The sequence below is a fragment of the Electrona antarctica genome (genome assembly GCF_951216825.1).
Source record: "Electrona antarctica genome assembly, chromosome: 21".
Taxonomy (NCBI): domain Eukaryota; kingdom Metazoa; phylum Chordata; class Actinopteri; order Myctophiformes; family Myctophidae; genus Electrona; species Electrona antarctica.
Genome location: NC_136802.1, coordinates 8108148 through 8129324, shown reverse-complemented (window position 1 = coordinate 8129324; position 21177 = coordinate 8108148). Strand labels below are relative to the sequence as shown.

At 43.7% G+C, this 21177-nt stretch overlaps 1 protein-coding gene across 1 annotated transcript in view; it reads left to right on the top strand.

The window, feature by feature from the left end:
• ccs (copper chaperone for superoxide dismutase) overlaps positions 1-21027 on the top strand; it is a 109797-nt gene extending 88770 nt beyond the window's left edge. The window contains exons 2-9 of the mRNA XM_079491522.1: positions 5724-5980; positions 6361-6433; positions 8070-8207; positions 9777-9951; positions 10327-10387; positions 16380-16457; positions 17537-17640; positions 18668-21027. Coding sequence (XP_079347648.1) covers positions 5834-5980; positions 6361-6433; positions 8070-8207; positions 9777-9951; positions 10327-10387; positions 16380-16457; positions 17537-17640; positions 18668-18827 — 936 coding nt within the window. The 5' untranslated portion in view covers positions 5724-5833 and the 3' untranslated portion in view covers positions 18828-21027. The remainder of the gene's footprint in view (positions 1-5723; positions 5981-6360; positions 6434-8069; positions 8208-9776; positions 9952-10326; positions 10388-16379; positions 16458-17536; positions 17641-18667) is intronic.
• Positions 21028-21177: the final 150 nt, after the last annotated feature.

The following is a 21177-nucleotide window of genomic DNA, read 5'->3' as shown; positions in this document are numbered from 1 at the left end:
TCTTCTACACCAGCTCAGTGGGCTTGTGGTTAGAGTGTCCGCCCTGAGACTGGGAGGTTGGGGTTCGATCCCTGGCCGGGTCATACCAAAGACTCTAAAAATGGGACCCAGTGCCTCCCTGCTTGACACTCAGCATCAAGGGTTGGATTGGGGGAAAGTCCCTGCAACATACTCGTTATGTCTAGGGGGTGTACTTGTACATCAAGCTGCCTCACGCTACAGAAACAGGAGATAGGCTCCTGCCCTATGGGCCTCATGGCTCGGCAAGGCTACTTACTTACTGTCTTCTACCCTGAGCCATCCCAAACTGGACTTAAGGCCGACATGTTTTGTTTTGGGAGGTCTAAACGGAAGCTTAGTTTTTAGTGACATTGAGATGTTGGAGAACCAAGAGGTGCAAGCATACTGTACTGTAGTCAAAATGACATTCCTGAGAGCATGTCTGTTGACATATTATTGATAAGAGGAAATCCTATCCATAAGCCCTGTTCTTTGATTGACTTTCTTGATCTCTTTTGATGCCATTTTTCGCCTGTCATTTAAAAAATCACACCTGTGTGAAGTGAGTGGTGCAACTCCATGTGGGGGTCCCCGGGAGGGGGGGGGGGGGGGGGGGACGGACGGACGGACGGACGGACCCTCTACTGTACCCTCTACTTTACTGTACTGTACTGTACTGTACTGTCACTGTACTGTACTGGCACACCCGAAATCACCAGTTAATATGTGCGTGTGTGTTTGTGTGTGAGTTAGGTTGCGCACAGGTGGTGAAAAACAACTATGCTGTTTTCGTGCTCAGACGCACCCACCCATGCACCCAGCCAGCCACCCAGCCAGCCAGCCAGCCACCCACACACACACATATGTAGCTCCGTAAGGGAGTGGTTGCACCACTCAAAAAAGTAAATTACTTGATTGCTATATATCGTCAACTCTGACCTTGAAATCATTTGCATTTACATTACTGCTGGTATACTAGGTTTGGACCCAAAGAATGGATTAAGTTTTACCTGAATTACTGCGGTGTGTAAATGACACTTACACAGTTATCAGAAAGCCAAGTACGGATCGATTTTGCAGAGTTCAGAACTGAGGGGTTCCTCAATTAGCATTTTGTCTTCGCCCGCCCGAGACCAGGAGTGCCGTGTCATCAGCGAACAAGAACAAATTGCTGTTATACAAGCTGCTTTCATGTCGTTAATGTACAGACTGAGCAGTAATGGGAACCCCACCGCTCACTGTATGGGAGGGACGAGGGCAGAAAGGGTTCCATTGACATCAACTCAGGGATGTGCACACACACATAGACATCAAAGGGGGCTTCAGCCCCTACCCTTTTACCCATCTGTAAAACAACTGCCCTCTCCAGACCACGAATGCAGCATTTATTGTGGTAAAAGAAATGCAAATGCCACTCCTTTCCATGCCATGCTGGAACTGGAAGGCAGCATTCAGGAGAGTTGCGTTTATTTCCGAAGTCTCCTGAACTTGAACACAGCATTTTGCGCTGAACAAATTTGTTTAGAAATCCATGTGGTATACACACCGCATCTCCACTAGCTAAAGAGTGCTGGGTTGCGCCCCGAAAATAGCTGATCTACAAGCTGATCTATAGCTGATCGCTATTGTAGATCTGCTATTTTCGCTATTTTTGTCCAAAAGTGCCCTCTTACGGGATTTCACCCCCTGCCTCTCCAACACTCTCTGCATCAACTACTTGTTCTCTTTCCTGAAGGTAGGATTTCATCCAGTTCACAGATTTCTGAGACGTGTTATCAAAAAATCACACCCGTGTGAACTGAGTGGTGCAACTACGTGACGTCACATACTAACCATAGCAACCATGCTCGTTTTTTTGGTACGAACAAACACGGGTACACGGGTACAAAGCCAGTTGTTGGAGTGGTTTGCACCACTCAAAAACCAATCGCCTTCAGCAGCTTATTTAGTAGAATTGAATGATTGACAGTGTTAACCCTAGAACACTAAACATATTTTTGAGTGGTGCAAACCACTCCAACAACTGGCTTTGTTAGTACCCGTGTGTGTTTGTGCCTGTATGCGTGAGCATGGTTGCTATGGTTAGTATGTGACGTCACTGACATCACCGACATCACGTCCAGAGTGAACCAGATAACAATAAATGTGTAGTTGCACCACTCAGTTCACACGGGTGTGTCATCAAAATAGTTTCTAAAAGAAAAAGTACAATATTTTCAAGTTACTGTAGTCACAGCTGTATTGTATTGTAGACACCCAAAGATTCACAGCCCTATTAAATGCCTTTTGGAGGTCCAGCATGACCATGCAGTATTTGCCCTCGAGGCTACCTTGTGTTTGATGTAGTCGGTCAAATACAGTCAATGCAGGCAGGTGTCAATGGAGTGGAATGTTCTGACGCCAGATTGGAATTCACAGTTCAGCAGTTTTCCTTCTTCAAGGTAACTATACTGATCTGTTTGTGAATTAATCTCTCTATGACCTTTGGGATGGAACAAAGGATGAAAACAGGGCGATAGTTGCCATGTGCCAATTTGTTTCCTTTTTTTGTACAAAGGGATTACTCTCGCCACACACACGCACACGCACACACGCACGCACACGCACACACACGCACACACACACACACACACACACACACACACACACACACACACACACACACACACACACACCGACCCTTTCAGAACTGCAGTAACTGCACGTGTGTTGTCAGCTTTAGAGGTTGTACGGTATATAAACTACAGTATTTGACTCTACAGATCAAGCCGGTGAAGTTAATCTATAGATAATGAAATGGAATGCTCCAACCATGCAGCCAGGCAGATGGAAAGCAATTATGACTAATGGCCTCAATCTTGATAGTGGATTTGCTTTCATCCATAAGGTACAATCTCCTATACTGTACACTAGTAGTGCACAGTACACACACACACACCCATGCACACACACACACGCACACGCACACGCGCACGTGCACGCACACGCACACGCACACACGTACGCACACGCGCACACACAGAGAAACATCTTGAACATATTGGAACGTTTTGAATAATTTAAAAATGTCTTCTGTTCTGGGTGTCCCTGCATGGCAGGCTGGCACAAAACGTGTTCGGATGGGGGTCCGCCGCCAAATCCATATCAATTTTGGGGTCCATGACATGAAAAGGTTTGAGACCTGTCAGGGCCGGTTCTGGCCTGCCCCACTAGGGTGGGCAGGACTAATGTATATATGGGTCCCTGCATGCACCGCAGAGCGATGCGGGAGGTGAAGCGGCGAACAGTCGACGCCAGCGTCCTCACTTCCCACATTCACACACCAATGGTGGCGAGCTCACACCCACCGACTCATTGGAGGCAATGTAGGGTTCAGTGTCTTGCCCAAGGACACTTTGACATGTGGACAGGAGGAGCCGGGAATCGACCCTGGGATCATTGGACGACCTGCTCTGCTATACCTCCTGAGCCACATATCTATCCATCTATCTATAATCTTATCCTTCTTTGACCAACAGTAACCCAATTTCTATCAGAACCTTGTCGGTTAACAGCACTGATGGAAAACGGTGATGTTAAGGTTGGTCTAAAGTTCTCTAAAAATGCTAACTTTCTTTTTTTTTTCAAGATTTGTTTTTGGCTTTTCTGCGTTTATCGATAGTTTCAAGTGAAGATAGGAAAGAGGGAGAGAGAGAAGGGGAGAGACACGCAGCAAAGGTCATCATGAATGGGACTCGAACACACGGCACGCTGTCAGGCCAGAGCCTATATGTGGCATGATGCGCCTGCCCTGGACCACACGGCCAGCGGGCGCCCCCAAAAAATGCTAACTTTTGATTGGGTCAGACGCAAGCAACCAAACCCCCAACCCAAGGACTGTCTAAAGAGGACGTAACGCGAAGACCGTACGGGCGACGCCATGTTGCTCCATGTTGCTCCATGAAAGGAAAGAAACATGCGCAGTTGAGACCAGGAAGTTGTACATGCACAAATTTGGGCATGTACAACTTCCTGGTCTCAACTGCGCATGTTTCTTTCCTTCCATGGAGCAACATGGCGTCGCCCGTACGGTCTTCGCGTCTCGTCCTCTTTAGACAGTCCTTGCCCCAACCAGGGACGTGCACAGAGTGTTAGAGAGGCAGAGGCTGAAATCCTGTAAGAGGGCACTTTTGGACAAAAAATGCGAAAATAGCAGATCTACAGGCTTGTAGATCAGCTATTTCCGGGGGGCAACCCAGCACTCTTTAGCTATACTGGAGATGCGGTGTGCGACCATAGAGTATATAAAAGGATAGAGACTGATCTGGCGCGAAGCTCCGCCCCCTCCGCTATTCATGTCAGTGGAAGTTGCTCAGTGGTGTTTTGAAGCACCCGGAAGACTGCCGGAAGTCCCTCCTCCGGACCTCAACTTTGAGGTCCGGGGTGACGTATGCAACCGAGCGCTCAATGTTAAAGCCCAGCTGCACAGGGTTTCCCGGTCATGAATCCACGGGTCCGCCTGTAGTCCCTCCTCCTACCACTAGGGCCCAGACCTTCAACGTTGAATAGCTTCACTGGCCCCTTGTGTGCGACATGGATTTAGAAACAAATTTGTTCAACGCAAAATACTGTGTTCAAGTTCAGGTAGCCTCGGAAACCCAGACGTTTCTTTTTCCAGGGAGAAAAAAAAGTTCAGGAGACTTCGGGAAAAAAAACAATTCTCCTGAATGCTGCTTTCCGGCATGGCATGGAAGGAAAGGAGTAGCATTTGCATTTCTTTCACCATAGTAAATGTAAAATAACTCATGCCCTTTCCAGACCACAAATTCAGCAGACGGGTAAAAGGGAAGGGGCTGAAGCCCCCTTTGATGTGTGTGCCCGTCCCTGACCCCAACCCCAACCCCAGAACAGGCCCCGATGAACCAGTGTTTAAATTAAACTGTAGTCTGGTTCAGCCAGACTTGCCTACAAGGAATTTGACCTGCTGCTTGCTTACAGAGGGATAGCTGCTTAAAATTTTGACCTCAGATTCTAAAAATGTCTTCTACATCCTGACAGTTTTCTGAAAAAGCTATGTTTCTATGTCAGTCGTCAGTCATTTTTCAAAAATAGCAGACCTACAAGCTCGTAGCGCGCTATGAGCTTGTAGATCTGCTATTTTTCAATAGCTAAAGCATAACATAATGCTAACACCAAAAGGGGTTCCCGCCCAAAATGGGTTAACAACACTGCACAGAAGGTCTACTATTATATAAACTCACAAGACATATACGCTATCAGATCAGATTGATTCACTTCCCTCGCATTAGGATCCGAGTCCACACTATACATTCAGAGTCAGACACATCAGATAGGAACGTATCTGAAGTAAGATGAATACTACATTATTAATACATCAGTAATCAATAAATATATATAGGAATTGCCGTTATGTGGAGGGGGGGGGGGGGTATTTGTGCATGTGTGTATGATGAATGTGCAGCATGTGTGTTTGTAATGTATTAATTAATATATTTGTGAGGACATCAACATTTAGGACAGTACCAATGTTTATAACCTAATCCTGAGTTTAATAATTGCATGGAGTCACACACCCAAAATAGCAGATCTACAAGCTCATACAAGCAAATACAAAACATACCATGGCATACCGGTATGTATATTTTTGTTCTCTAAAATAAAATACGAATACTAATATGAATACATGTTTTGTTTTTCTTACCCTCAATTTTTCCATTGCTGAGAGCAAGGAACCTGCATGCTCTCTCTCGTTGCAGTGACACGAGGCAACGCCAGGCGGCGGTATAGTGTTCAAAGCGCAGACGCACCACCCCCTTAGACCACCCCACCATATATGGACCTCACAAACATGGCGGCGCGCATCTCCAAGTTTGTTTCCGTGTGCAGAAAAGTGGGAAGTTGTCTAATAAACTCTGTCATCGTTGCACAAGCAGCGGCTGCCAGCGACTCCGACATGATGGACGCGGCCAAGGCAGCCAAGGTTCGTTTTAACTCCAATAAATGGCTAAATGCACGTTATTTTTCCATGTTGTTTCATGTTATCATCATGCCATGGCTTCGGCAGTTCGCACGGGGCTGATGGTGGCATAAATAAACAAGCTCTCTCATGTGTTATAACTGCCGTTATTATGATCATCAACACTGTCTGCTCGTTTTAACGTTCATGCTCTCATTTCTTCATACATCACGTCTTATTCTGTCCTGAAACATGTCAGAATCGATCACATATACATCTACGAGAGTCTAAATCTTAGGCTAAAATGGACCGTGGCATTCAATATAACCAATATTAATTGGTTGGAATACAATGTGTGATTCATTTTTCTGCCTACTTTGTCTGTCTGTCTGTCTGTGTTGCAGCTGGAGTTTGCTGTTCAGATGACATGTGAAGGCTGTGCAAATAGTGTGAGATCTGCTCTGGAAGGAAAGCCGGGTAAGGACAGGACAGGACAGCCTCGAATCCAGCTGAGAATGTACCATTCTGCCTTTAAATGAAAATAGGCTTATTATGTAGCTAGAATCAGCTGTAATCCACACAGTAAACTATAACACTTGACCCCACCTGAACACATACATGTATTATGACGACCCGGCTGAATGTTAATGTGATGTCTTAAAACCCATTTAGACCTGAGGACGATTCTACAAATGCCTTATAAATGCTATCAGTTTTCTGGAAAAGCTCATGTTTCTATGTCAGTGGTGCTCAAATATTTTCATGACGAGGACCTCCAAAAATATATGTAATTGGCCACTGACCCCCATCTGAAAATATGTTGTTCCAGGGACCCTCCCAGAAGCAAAGATTTTAGTTAAAAAACGCTCTGAAAGAATATATCTTCTAGATCTAGAAGATCTAGAAGATAGTGCCGCGCTATGAGCTTGTAGATCTGTGATTTTTCAATAGCTAAAGTATAACATAATGCTTAAAACACCAAATGGGGTTTCCGTCCAGAATGGGTTAACAAAATACAAATACATGGCTTACATAGAATTAACTTGGTGATTGTCCATTGTCTTAATCATTGAGTAAGATACTAGTATAGTAAAAGTAAACACAATTGTGTATATCGGTTAGTTGTTCAATGTATTGCTGAAAATGTCAGATTATATCAGTAAAGCACATGAGCATGACGGTGCAGAATAGAAAGCCAGGGAGCTTCTAGAAATGTCTATCTATGCTCCTGCATGCATGATGTCATATTACATGCATGGACGATGATAAGTGCTTTGTCACAGTGTGTTGACCTGGCCGGGAGTCTGAAAACCCACCTCTTCAGACTCCACCATGGCCCGTAGCACTTGCCCTAGCCTAGCCCCTTAGATAGCACATTATGTAGACTTAGATAGTATTTTAAACAGACTTATAGCTTGTTACGTAGACAGCTCTAGAATTGCACTTTATGTAGTCATAGCACTTTATAGTACACATGTATAATATATTATATAGTATAGTATGTATAGTTTACATAGATACTCCACTGTTACGTTCTTAGTTTACGCATGATTCATGATAACTACTTTTTATACACGTGATGTATGCCATGCTTTTTGTTATTGCTTAATGTAAATCGCTCTGGATTAAGAGCGTCTGCTAAATGCCTAAATTGTAATTGTAAATTGAGACCAATCCTTGGTTGATCCTTCCTGATGTGTATGCTTGTGCACATTTGTGAGTGCACATATAACCAAGCTGTGATGCAGTATAGGAGGCACAGAGTGCCGCGCTATGAGCTTGTATGTAGGTCTGCTATTTTTGAAATATCGTGAAAATGTGGTGCAAATCTTTGAATATATTCTCTCAGAGCGACTGTTTTTAACTCAAATCTTTGCCTCTGGCGGGGTCCCTGGAACAACATATTTTCAGATCCTTGACATGAAATATTGAGCACCACTGATATAGAAACGGAGGTATTTCAGAAAACTTTTAGAAGACGTTTTTTTTATTTCGAAGTCAGCTCTAAATGGGTTAAGTTTGTCTTATTATTGTGCCTTCATGCCGTCATGACGTCCTGTCTGATATCTCTGTGCTTCCTTCATGTCTGTCTCCGTTGTCTCTCTCCTTTCAGGAGTGAAGTCCATCAGCATCAACGTTGGGAAGGAGGAGGTGCTGGTGGAGTCTACTCTGACCACGGCAGAGCTGGTCACTCTGATAGAGAGCACTGGACGCAAGGCTGTGCTGAAGGGCATCGGAGGCTCCGAGCAAGGTGAGGAACTTCAGTATGGTGCATGTACTGTATGTATGTATGTCTGTGAAGGACCGGAAAGTCTGGCGTGGCATTGTGAAATCCATGATCTCGACCGCGGTCGAAAAATGATGATGTCTGTGCTTTTTTTTAACCCATTTAGACCGTACGACGTGTGGGAACGTCATAACTAATCCAACCGACGGGTTGCGTCCTAGCACATTTTCATTGATGTCAAACGAGTCAAATAATCTGAATTCTTTTTTTTCTTTTTTTGAGTTGGCCTCCAAGGCCTAGTCGTGCACGGGTCCAATTTTCGATACGCGCACCCGCCCCGCCCGTCAATCATCAGTTCCGCAACCCGCCCGTTACCCGTGATTTATATAAAACTCGAAACCAGATCCGCCCCGCCGGTCAAAAAACGGACCCGTTACCCGCCCCGTTACCCGTTCGTATCACAGGCACCGATAGCTATCATTGACTTTATTTCATCCAACACCGCATGTGGTGGTGGTGGTGGGCGGCGGCGGCAGTGTGTTGCACACGGAACGGAAGACATGTAGTTGACTGAGGCTACTGCTGCTTATTATCACAACATAAAGTTATATCATGATTTCGAACATTAGCCTGATGAGTCGACCGTCTTGATCCAAGGCTGTTTCAAACACAGTAAATCTTTTTAACTTTATTTACTTGGACAGACTTAGACAGAGTGACGCATTAGGCCAACATTACCTGGGTTAGCTTTACATCTTGTGTTGAATGTTGGCATTATAATCCCTTGGTGTTTCATCAGCGCGAGCGAACGAAAATATAGGCTACAGTACAGGCTGCAGCCTGGTGATAAAAAAATAAACTCCACACGTGAAATGCTACGATAAGGAAGCAAGGATTCGGCCGTGATGTCACTGCTATGCAACAAGGAAGTAGCACAGGGAAGCACAGCAGCAGAAACGGAATGCAGCAGAAACAGAATGCCATTATGAGGGCATGTGACGGATTTAACTTGTCTCCACTGTTGAGAAAACCCCCAGCTCAGCTGCTGTTTATAACATCGTGCAGTGCTGATTAAAAAAGGTCACCCACCCGTGTTTCGTTGCATCCCACCCGTTAACTTAATGAAAGTATATTTTCCGCCCGTTCCCACCCGTCAAACTTGGTACCCACGGGGTATCCGCGGGTGTCCGACCCGTTGCAGGACTCCAAGGCCACCATACTCCTTGCTCTTCGCGTTGTCGTTCACTTCCCTGTATACGATCAGAAAGAATGCCTCATATCTAGGGAGCTCTCCGTGGTTTTGACCAGATGGATAAACTAAGCTCTTCATTTCTGACTTCTGACATGCCTCTCATTCAAAATATGATAGCGAGGTAAGCAAGCAAAAATATGTCTCCCGGTTTTTTTCCGGAACAGAAGGGGGGGGGCTTTACAGAGTAAAAGCGGCCATATCTTCCTGGCACCCCGAGCTTCTATTTTGAAAGAAATCTCGGCGCTGATTGTGTTAATTGTGTAGACTTCTAGTAAATTAAGTGATAATTCTAACACAGTATATGCACCTACCGTATATCTCTATCTGTTCACATTGTCCAGACCTGGGTGCGGCCGTGGCCATGCTGGCGGGCGTGGGTCAGGTGCAGGGCGTGGTGCGGTTCGTCCAGCTGTCCCAGGACCGCTGCGTGATCGACGGGACCATCGACGGCCTGGCGCCCGGAGCGCACGGCCTGCACGTGCACACGCTGGGAGACCTCACACTGGACTGCCTCAGGTAGGAGGAGGTAGGACACAGACTGCGCTGCGTCACTCGGTGGGTCTTAAAACCTTTTCCAAATTGACACTTATCAGCCCACGGACCCCCATTTGAAAAGATATGCCAGGCACCCCCACCTTGGTTCCATTTGGAAGGACAGGGAAAGCCTCCGTGCTTTATCAACGATCGGACGATCGATCATAATGGAGATCAATATTCTGTGACTACTTGGAAATTTACGGAAAACAGGTTTTGGTTGCAATGTGTTAACAGGCAGGATCATCATGCCTATAGCGTCCATGGTGTAGAATAGTGGCTGGGATTTGATTAAATGGAGGAAGAAAGAAAAGCGTGAATATGATTATGAAGCCTCGTGTGTCTTTCTTTGTACAGCTGTGGAGAGCACTACAACCCATCTGAGAGACAACATGGAGGACCCAATGACTCTGAACGGGTACGGTCAAATCTACAAATATATATTTGTTTTACTAAAATTATTAGTTTAGAATTTAGATAGATTTATCTTTAATTTTCTACTAATGTTATTCGAAGGGGCTCTGTCTCTGATCTAGCTGAAACTGAGCCCAAATTTGGTACATGACCGACCTCATCGATATGATGTCATCAATACACCAGGAATAAATGATAAAAGCTGCCTGCATTCTCCTTTCATCGTGATTAAAGTGTGATTCCGTAATAGATAGTTTAACACACAACACAATACCTGCGAAACGTTACGGCCAGCCGGAAACGATTGCTCATACAAAAAAGGAGGAAAATTGTGATCACAACAAAATAATTCAGGAGGTGCAACCATAACCGCATTTCAAAGCCAAAAGTGTGCCTGTGTGAAGGAGGGGAAATCATGGAGGACGAAATATCAATGGCAGAGGTCCTCCCTCAAGACGCTGGAAGCGCAGAGGGGGAGTCCCGTGTTGACGTGTCCAATAGCAGTCCCTTGCCACTCAAAACGGGAGATCCAGACATGTGCAAACAACAACTACAGGTGTGTGTCGAACGTGTGAATCTATCAGAGTTGGGTTCGGTCGTTTCCAATGACGGGGCCACAGTATCCCTGGAGCAAAATATCGGGAGGGAAGATGAAATATCAATGGCAGAGGGAGGACAAGACGCTGGAAGCGGAGAGGGGGAGTCGGGGTTGGACATCATGTCCAACAGCAGTCCCGTGACAGGAGATCTATCAGAGTTGGGATCGGTCATTTCCAATGACGGGGCCACAGTATCAGGAGACCTATCAGAGTTGGGTTCGGTCATTTCCAATGACGGGGCCACAGTATCAGGAGATCTATCAGAGTTGGGTTCGGTCATTTCCAATGACGGGGCCACAGTATCAGGAGATCTATCAGAGTTGGGCTCGGTCATTTCCAACGACGGTGCCACAGTATCAGGAGACCTATCAGAGTTGGGCTCTGTCATTTCCAACGACGGGGCCACAGTATCGGGGTTGGACATGTCCAACAGCAGTCCTGTGACACCTAAAACGGGAGATCTAACGGTGTTGGGCTCGGTCATTTCCAATGACGGGGCCACAGGATCACTGGAGCGAAAAAGAGTGAGTGCAAAGAAACGCAACGAACTCGACTCACCTCGAAGGGGGCGTGGGAGACCCAAAGGATCCAGGTCCAGTAATCAAGAGGGGTCGGAAGCCAGTCCTAAGAAGAGAGGTCGACCCAAAGGCTCCCTCAACAAACTTGTTCAAGCAAAGGGAAGGGGTAGGCAGAGGAAGCGCAAGCTGGAGGCGAGAACCAAACGCTCCAAAGGGCCACTTAGAAAGAGGGGAAGACCAAGGAAGCACCCTTTGGCCTCTGCTTATAAAACAAAAGTAGGGCGTGGTCAGCGAGCGACAGGGTAAGCTGTGTTTCCGAGAGGCCCTGCTACAATGCTCCATCTACTAGTTTAAAAGTTATTAACACAACTTTTTATGCTCAACACTCGCCTTAACTCCAATGTAGCCATGCCAGAGATAACGAGATTAACCCTTACAGCGCTAGCATTTATTGAAAAATTAGGATCTAATTCACGCCAGCATTTTTTCCAGTCGAGCTCTTATTTTGAAAAGCCACATTTCCAGTCTACCGGAAGTAGTATTAACCTAGGACGCTGAACGGAGCCTGGACAGGCCTTGTTTACAATATGAATCCAAACCGGGGCACTGGAGGGCTCCTCATCGCCGGCTCTGTGCCGTCAAGGAAACATTGTTTTGACCAAAATGCCATCTGGGACAAGGAAAAGAGAGTATGCGCGTGACATCATCATCAAACCCGGAAGTTATGCAGGAAGGCCTACTGAGTGGTAAAAAACTACTTTCTGGCCTTGACAGCCCATACATCCACACATCTGATTGCATTAAACAACATTAAACAATGTTAAACTCACTTTGCATGTTGCTTTGCCACTCGATTTGCCACTCTATGTGCCATTCAAGCACCCTCGGAGATACAGGCGATTTAATAGAAACTGATAGAATGGATTATTATGGCGACGACGATCTAAGATGGGCGATCCAGTGCTGTCTTAACAACATAGCTAGCTAACCGGCTAACGTAAGTAGCATTATGGCTCGATCGATCGAATGCACTATAAAAGCGCAATTGCCATTAATCAACTGTCTGTAAGCGTAGTGTCTCAAAATAGGCTTCAATTGACCTAGATGTGCGGCAGTGGCGCTGAAAGTATTCATTTACCTTTGCATAGCTAGCCAGGACGAGATCCCGAGATTTGATGAATTAGCGTTAATCCAGAGTTTAAAAAAATATGAGTTAACTTATTTTAGCTCCGTTGCTAGCCACCGCTAGCGTCCATAAGAAACAGCCGAAATCCCCGCGTGTACGCCTGCACGTACGTCTGCACGCTGTCTTTATTGACATCATGGCTCATAATGAGATGAAGTACGCATGATCGGAGCCTAATAACATTCATTCAAGCTCCCGCTAATAAACAATGATCGCATCGCTAGTAGGCCTCTGTGAGCCTCAGCAGAGCTGGGGGTTTGAGTAGTTTCCCTTTCAGCCACAACAAGACCTCTTCTTTGCTCATGTTGCACATGTAGCTATGTAGCTGGCACTCGCCACCTACCGCCCCCCTGGCGTCCAAGCAGTTAAATGACAGGCAGAAAGATGTGTGCAGAAGGTGCGTGAAGAAGCCGTGTCCACACTGTCCAGGCACTGATGATCAACTGGTAGCTCAGGAAGCTGTCTGCAAATCACTGCAAGATGGCTACAACGAGTTGCGCAAAAAGCTACTACAAGCTGAGTTTCGGGTCAAGATGTCGGAACATAAATTGCTGGAATTTTAATTTTGGCGTGCAGTCAGGCAGACTGGTCTTCGTGTGGCCGTGGAGCAAGCCACAATATACCCGAGGCAGCCTGAGCCAGTCGTTTCCTGGATGAAAAGATGGTCACCGTGGATACAAGTGTGGAAGAGGTGATAGGGCGGGCCGTACTTTTTTTTTTTTTGGAAAATGAAACGCCTTGGGTGTTAAAGTTTTTTTTAAATTCTGATAAAACCTAACCTACACAATTTGCATTTGATTATTGTACACATTTTGATTAATTTGCGATTTTGTTCTGGAAGAAAAATGTATTTGGGATGCTTTTTATAAATCATTCCTGTTCAAAATAACAGGTTTTGGTTTGTGTGTGTATATAACACAAATCTGAAGATATTTTAAAATTCTGATAAAATCTAACCTACATCAATTTGCAGTTGATTATTGTACATTTTTGATTAATTTGCTATTTTCTTCTGGAAGAAAGAAATTAAGTTGGGAGGCTTTTATAAAAAAACTAATACTCAAATAACAGATTTTTGTGTGTATAACACAAATCTGAAGAATTTTTTTCAATTCTGATCAACCTAACCTACATCCATTTGCATTATTGTAATTTTGTATTAATTTGCGATTGATTCGCTCAGGCCAACCTGCAGCAATTGTAACTGCAGCTCTACAGCTCTGGATGATGAGAACAAAGTCATGAGCACAGGAGAGGTTGATGAGAGAGCTGGGGGAAGTGCCGGGAGAAGGGCTGGACACCTGCATCCTTTTGATGGGCAGATTGACCATTAATGATGGAAGCTGAGGGCAGTCAGGGCACAGGCAGTGACCAATCCTTTCATGCAAGGATGAGGGTAGAATACTACAGGGTTGCCACTTGCCAGTGAGCCTGGCAGCAAATCTGTTCCATTTTACCCCAGAGGCAGCAACTAAAGAGTAGTCCCATGCAAAGCAGATTGCTACGGTCATTTTCGCTTGGCTGAGGGAGAGAGGGACCATGTGGGCCATTGGAGGAGACTCAACAAATGTCAACAGTGTCTGTTTTTTCAGAGCTTTGTCACTTTTTTTCCTCAATGTTTTTTATATTGGTGGGCTACACTGACTGGTTGTTCATGGACATGGCAGGATGCTTTCTCTGCAATTTTCTTTTTTTTTTCCTTTTCTCCATCTCCATTTTTTATTTTATTATTTTTATTTTATTTTTCCTATTGTCTATACAACCCAAGGACTAACCATGATGCACTCGAGGTATTGGCCTGTCACATTTTTCAAATGACTGTAACCTGGTGGCCTACCTGAGTTTGGCTTTCCCCCCCTTCTTTTTCCCAGCTGTTGTGTGTAAGCACAGCTCAGCTGGTTTTCCTTTGTAAAACGTTAGTAAATAGTCAATAGAATACTACTTAGGTGGCAAGTGCAATATAGACCATGGGCAAGTGCAATAGTATATAATATAATCCCCCGTGGTCCCCCCTATTTAATCTTGTGATTGTGTGGTCCCCCTTATTTTATCTACTTATTATTTTAATGGTGCATTATAGTGCTCTTATTAATGGATTGAGATGACTTGACTGGACTATGACGGACTAACCGTTTTATTCCATGAAGAGTTGCCCCATCAGTGTTTCTTTCTTTGTCCTTTTTTTGAGTGGTGCAACCCCTCCCTTACAGAGCTGTGTGGGTGGCTGGCTGGGTGGCTGGGTGGGTGGCTGGCTGGCTGGGCGGGTGGGTGCGTCTGAGCTGGAAAACAGCATGGTTGTTTTTCACCACCTGTACGCAACCTAACACACACACAAACACAAACGCACATATTAACTGTATATATGGTGATTTCGGGTGTGCCAGTACATTGACAGTACAGTACAGGGTACAGTAGAGGGATCCCCACACGGTAAAGGTCTCCACACACCGGGCGCGAATTCGGATTTTTATAATGCGTTTCTCCATCGATTTTCCGAAAAACGCGGCCGGTGTGCAACCACCTTAACTCTGTCATTTCTCAACCATTTCGGACGCGGGGCGGCTCGCCGGAATCGGGCCAGCACCCTGGGTGCGTTCTGTGGTTCTGGAACTGTCCCCGGGGGGTACCCCCACACGGAGTTGCACCACTCACTTCACACGGGTGTGATTTTTTTCCCTCTCTTTTTTTCCCCCAATTTACGTTTTATTGAATTTTAATCAAACGTACATGAAAACAAAACGACTGACAATTGAATACATTGAATACATACAACCGAAAACAAAACAAGACAATATACGTACAATACACCCAAGGGGAGATGTCTGCCTCTCTTCTCTATTGATGATCATTCATAATACATAAGTACCTCAAACAGGTGCATATACAGGTTAAACAGGTTTAACTGAAACTTTTTCCCTCTCTCTTGATACTGCTATGTGTTATGGATGCAAAATTTCGTTGTATGTCTCATACAGTGACAATAAAGATCTTATCTTATCTAGGTTAGGTAACTGTGTGTTTATAATATTTATGGCCACGGAAGTGCATTTTTGTTTCTTTCTTCCCTATTTTATTTATTACCATTATTATATATATATATATATATATATATATATATATATATATATATATATATTATTTTTTATGTAGCACATCTACTTAATTTGTTTACTGTTATAACTCATTGCGTGCATTTCATTGGATTCTATTGTTGTACACAGGATGTTTTCTGATTAGGTGTGTGTGTGTGTGTGTGTGTGTGGTGTGTGTGTATCTCAATACTAGACGTGTACTTCATGACATTTACACATTACTTCACTTGCATAAACATTGGTACGGCATGTACTGTACCAAAGAAAGAATGACATGTTTTTCAATACATCTGTGACTGCAACGTAGCGCGTGTTCTATTTCAATGTGTGAAACTCCCAGACTCACTAAAACGGATCCTTAAATTGTTGCTGTCGGGCATGAACCTCTTCAAGGTTCAAGAGTACTTTCTTTTGTCTCCAGAGGAAGAATTTGTCTTGGACACACAAGACCTGCACTGCAGCATACATGAATACAATACATTACAAGACAATAATGTACACACTGTGACTCCTACAGCATATAAATAATAAATAAACCACCAAAGCCAACATACCTGGTGCAGATGGGATATCTCTTAATTGCTGTGTGTTTATCTTCCAGCATGTAGGTGACCTGGGGAATGTTGTTGCTGGACTGGATGGCAGAGCTGCATTTAGACTAGAAGACTCTCAGCTAAAGGTAAAACAGATATAGACACACACTGTCTAAGAGCGTGATCTGTGATGTGATTATGTGTGGTGTTGCTGAGAGAGGTTTTTTTTTAAAATAAATGGTAAATGGTGCATTTAGAAGGGGCGGAAAGCCAAACTCAGGTAGAACTGTAAAAGGTATCCTGTGAGTCCATATGAGCTGGGCTTCTTCGGAAGCATGACAATTAAATAAAGAATCAATCAATCAATCAATTATATAGTGCCTTATCCGATGTGCGTGCAAAGGTTCACGAAAATTGCATGCTGCGTTCATCATTTGAGGCATTCTGTTCAAAACGGAGCACTCATTCAGCCAATCTTAGCCATTAGCCAATAGACATGCAATCAGGATGGAATATGAAAAACCTGAAATAGCCATTTTGTTTAATGACTAGAGATGCGATGCTGTATACCGATTTGCGTGATGTTCGGACAAAATCTGTAGGAGTATTGTGTTTTGCAAAAGTCGACCTCCTGGTGTCGCTATAACAGTCCGATCTGAAAGATTCGGGGCACGAGGGCCGTACGGACAGACTGGCGGAAAAGCGTGCAAATCTCTGCCATGCTTCGGCCTGGCAGAGACGAGAGAGATTGCTGCACGCAGTGTGGTTTGGAACACATCTTTGCCTGACAGAAAGTAGCCTTTTTATTATAGATAAATGCTCTTTAGCCATTGTTCGTGAAGGACAAAGAACTTCCATTACAAAGATGTATGGGGGAAGGGGGGGAGTGTGATTGTAGAATGCATTAACATAGCTCTTTCTCAAAGTGTTAATTTGTTTTTTACCTGCTTGGAACACCAGCTGGGTGCCTGAATTGACCTGCTAAAAAACTCACCATCTGCTCCTCTCTATAGATTAAAATTATCGCCAATTATCGAGTCATCTGAAAATGCTGTTGGCTTGACCCATGTCTGGTCAGATCAGCTGACCATGTTAAATTATATAATTATAAATATATTTATTGATTGATTACTTTAACAATTGCAAACAGTACAGCAAGTACAGTTATGCAAGCAATGCTTGACAGCTTGACAGTTTCTTCACCTGTCTTGCCTCCGTCCTGCAGGTATGGGATGTTATCGGTCGATCGCTAGTGGTGGATTCTGGTGAAGATGATCTGGGTCGAGGCAATCATCCCCTCTCTAAGCAGACTGGAAACTCTGGGGAAAGGTGAGTCTATGGTAGAGGAGCTGTGCCACAGAAAGCCAAGTGTAAACCATTCCAAAACGTATCCGGGTTGTGCAAGGATGTTGTGATTGACAGCCTAAACCTAACCTCAGTAAAAAATATACGTAAACCTAACCTTAACCCTAACCTCAGTAAAACTATGCCTGCCCGGGGTGGTTATAAGCACAACCTGGCATGGATTTCGAATGCCCCATTTACAGTAAAATCCAGCCAAATCCAATATTTTGGCCTGACTGTATGTTCAGACTGATTTTGGGTTTCCGAGGCTAGACTTATTTTATTATTAGTATCCTCTAGTGAAATTTCAAAATAAATGTTAAGGCCCCATTTATGGCAGCCAAATCCAGCCTGAATCAGATCTGTACCACATCCAGATTGGAATCCGATTTGCGGTCTCCCTAGGTGTGCTGTTTAGAAATCATGTATCCATTTGGCTAATCAGAATCAAAGTATTGTCACATCACTGGTTTACAGGTTTGTTTTAGCATAAGCTCCATCATTTTAGTTCCAGAAGGGAGAGAGCAGAGAGTAAGAAATCAAACATTATATAAGCATGAGAACAAAACCATTGCGAGCTTGTAGATCTATAGTAGTTCTGGCAAATACATTTTGTTTAGACTCTGGGAAAAGAGGCCAAGTATAGACCCCTTGTTGACCGGTGGTCAACGAGGTATATAGATTTTATTTGATTTTGGTAAAAGAAAGACAAGTTTCATCCATCCATCCATCTTCAACCACTTACCGTATTTGTAGTCGGGTCGCAGTGACAACAGCTCCACCAGAGAGCTCCAGACCTTCTCGAGAGCAACATTAGTGACTTCCTCCTGGGGGATTCTAAGTCTCTCTCACGTGACTGAACTTCTCACCCTATCTCTAAGGGCGATGGCAGCCACCTGTCGAAGAAAACTCATTTTGGCCGCTTGTATTCGCAACCTTATTCTTTCAGTGACCCACACTTCATTGGGTTTGGGTTAGGGCACTCAGTCATACTTGCTCTCTCTGTCCACAGACTAGCCTGTGGGATCATCGCTCGCTCGGCGGGCCTTTTCCAGAACCCCAAGCAGATCTGTGCCTGTGACGGAGTAACGCTGTGGGAGGAGCGGGACCGACCCATAGCTGGGACGGGTCGGAGCAAGGCCAGCACGGAGACGCCCTCAGCGAACCTCTGAACACCGGGAGACCAGCGTCTTGTCTGTCGAAGATTCCTTGGCATTTGTGGCTGAAAATGTCACATTAAACACTTAAAAAGACCAGTCAGTGATACACACATAAACAAATCTCCATCACCAATGATAGAATATAGCAGTGCTTGGAGACTTGTTTTTATTCTCCAGGTGATTGATAGATGGTCAACAGAACCATATTTGTTGGGGCTGTATTCAGGTTTGTTTATGTTGGTAATGTTTTAATCATTAGATCAAAATAGACCTATATTTGTATGTACTTGAACATAAATCCTGGATTGGACCAGGTGGGAGGATGAAGAGGGAGAATGACAGGGAGAGGAACACTGAAGGAGATCAAGAGGGATTGCCACTGAGGAAGAAGAGTAGAGGTAGAGATAGATGAAGAAATGACCAAAGAAAAGTGGCCTTATTTTCCATAATGCTTTAGCTCTGATACAGTGACATGAATTTGGTCACACACTCAGCTTGCCTTTGTGTACTATTTCAAAAGCACTAAATCATAACCATTCAAACCAAAGTGTATATACTTTGATCCCACGATCAGAAGTATATACTCTACTATGCTATGGTTTGAACTAGAGGTCGTCCGATGTACAGTATCTTGCCAATATTTTCCATTTGTTCCCTATTGGAATCTGCTATGGATGCCAATATGGTGGGTTTTAAAATCAAATGTGTTTTTGTTTGTTTCAAAATTGATCATGCACACAGTGTAATTAATACGGTATATATTTTAATGCATAAACAATACAATTTCAAGCACTACTCTTCAATAGTAGCCTGGCGCAGCCACACTAAACCAGTGGTATATTAGTATCGCAACGCGAGGCTACTTCAATAGTGCTTAAAGCGTTTGAAATGTAAAATAGGGTAAACAAACATGACTGACTGGAATGATATAGGCACAGTGAAATTAAGCACCTTTTAGGGTAATGTTTATGTTAATTTCATCTTTCAGAGAGAAAATAAAAATCAAGTTGATATTGGTTTGTCAGCCGTCCAGTTCTCCCAAATATTGTAATTGCTGTTGACCACGACAAATCCATATTTGGTGACCTCTAGTTTGAACTATGCGGGTGAAGGTCAGTGAATTCGCAAAATGAAATGATAAAAAGAACTGTAGAAAAATAACTTTAGTTTTTTCCACTAATGAACACTTCATAAAAACTAAATAAAAACTAAGCTATGATGACTAAAACTATGACTAAATATATTGTGAATTTCTTCAACAAATAAAAATAGACTAAAATGTTAAGGAGGGACTAGGCAGAAGAGATCCAGTTGAACTAAAAGATGAGTAAAGTTTGGTTGCACGCAGCAGGTGTCATGTTCCGAAAATATCTGATCTCCAAGCGATGCGTTGTGTTCGGCATGCAGCCATCGTGGCCCGCTAATACAGCCTACATTTTAGTTGACTAAATTAACTCTTTAGTAGACTAAAATTGTATGCTATTTAGTAAACTAAAAGTAGACTAAAAATTCATTTCAGATGACTAAAATGAGACTAAAACTAAATGGAATTCTTTTCAAAAGACTGACTAAAAGTAAATCAAAGATTGCTGTCAGTCACAATCAACACTGCCTTGCATCAAGTGTGTTCATTTTGAATCCATAAGGTGGTGTGAGTGACTTGGGTAAATGAGGGCAGCGAGGGGGAGGGAGCATTGAATTCCAGCTCAATTATGAGTGAGGGGGGGGTGTTCACTTCAGCTGTCTGTCATGGTGCAGAAGGATAGAATTCCCTTGCCTTTGCCACTTATTTAGAACTATAGAATGCAGGTGGCAGCAGGTTATATTAACTACAACCTTGAGTTGTATTGTCTATTTGTAAACCTAACCTTGCTGACAGACAGTTGTTGATTTTTAAGATATATTTCTACTTTAGCAAGAGATCGATATTGTCACGTGTGTTGTGTGGATATTTTGTTGCATAACGTTTTGTATAAACAAGATTTGCAATTATATGTGCCATCTCCTTGTGAGAGCTATTGAATTTTCATGTGATGTTAATGTCAATGATGTGTCTAAGACTTGAATGTAGATTCATGTTTAGACAATATATATTTAATAAATATCTAGGCACTTGTGCTTTGTATTTAGCAAATTGAGAAGAAAAAAGTGGTTTAATTACTTTTCCATTCCATATCGCTACACTTGATCAATAAATATGTGTGGGTTTGTCCATGATGTGTTCAAATATAATGTCCATGTATTTGCTAGGTAATCACTGTTTACTTTATATCCATAATAAATGTTTCCCTTAACAAAAACTGCTCTAGCCACATTTCATGTTTTTGCTAAATAGTTGTATCGGTTTTAAATCTTTGATTCC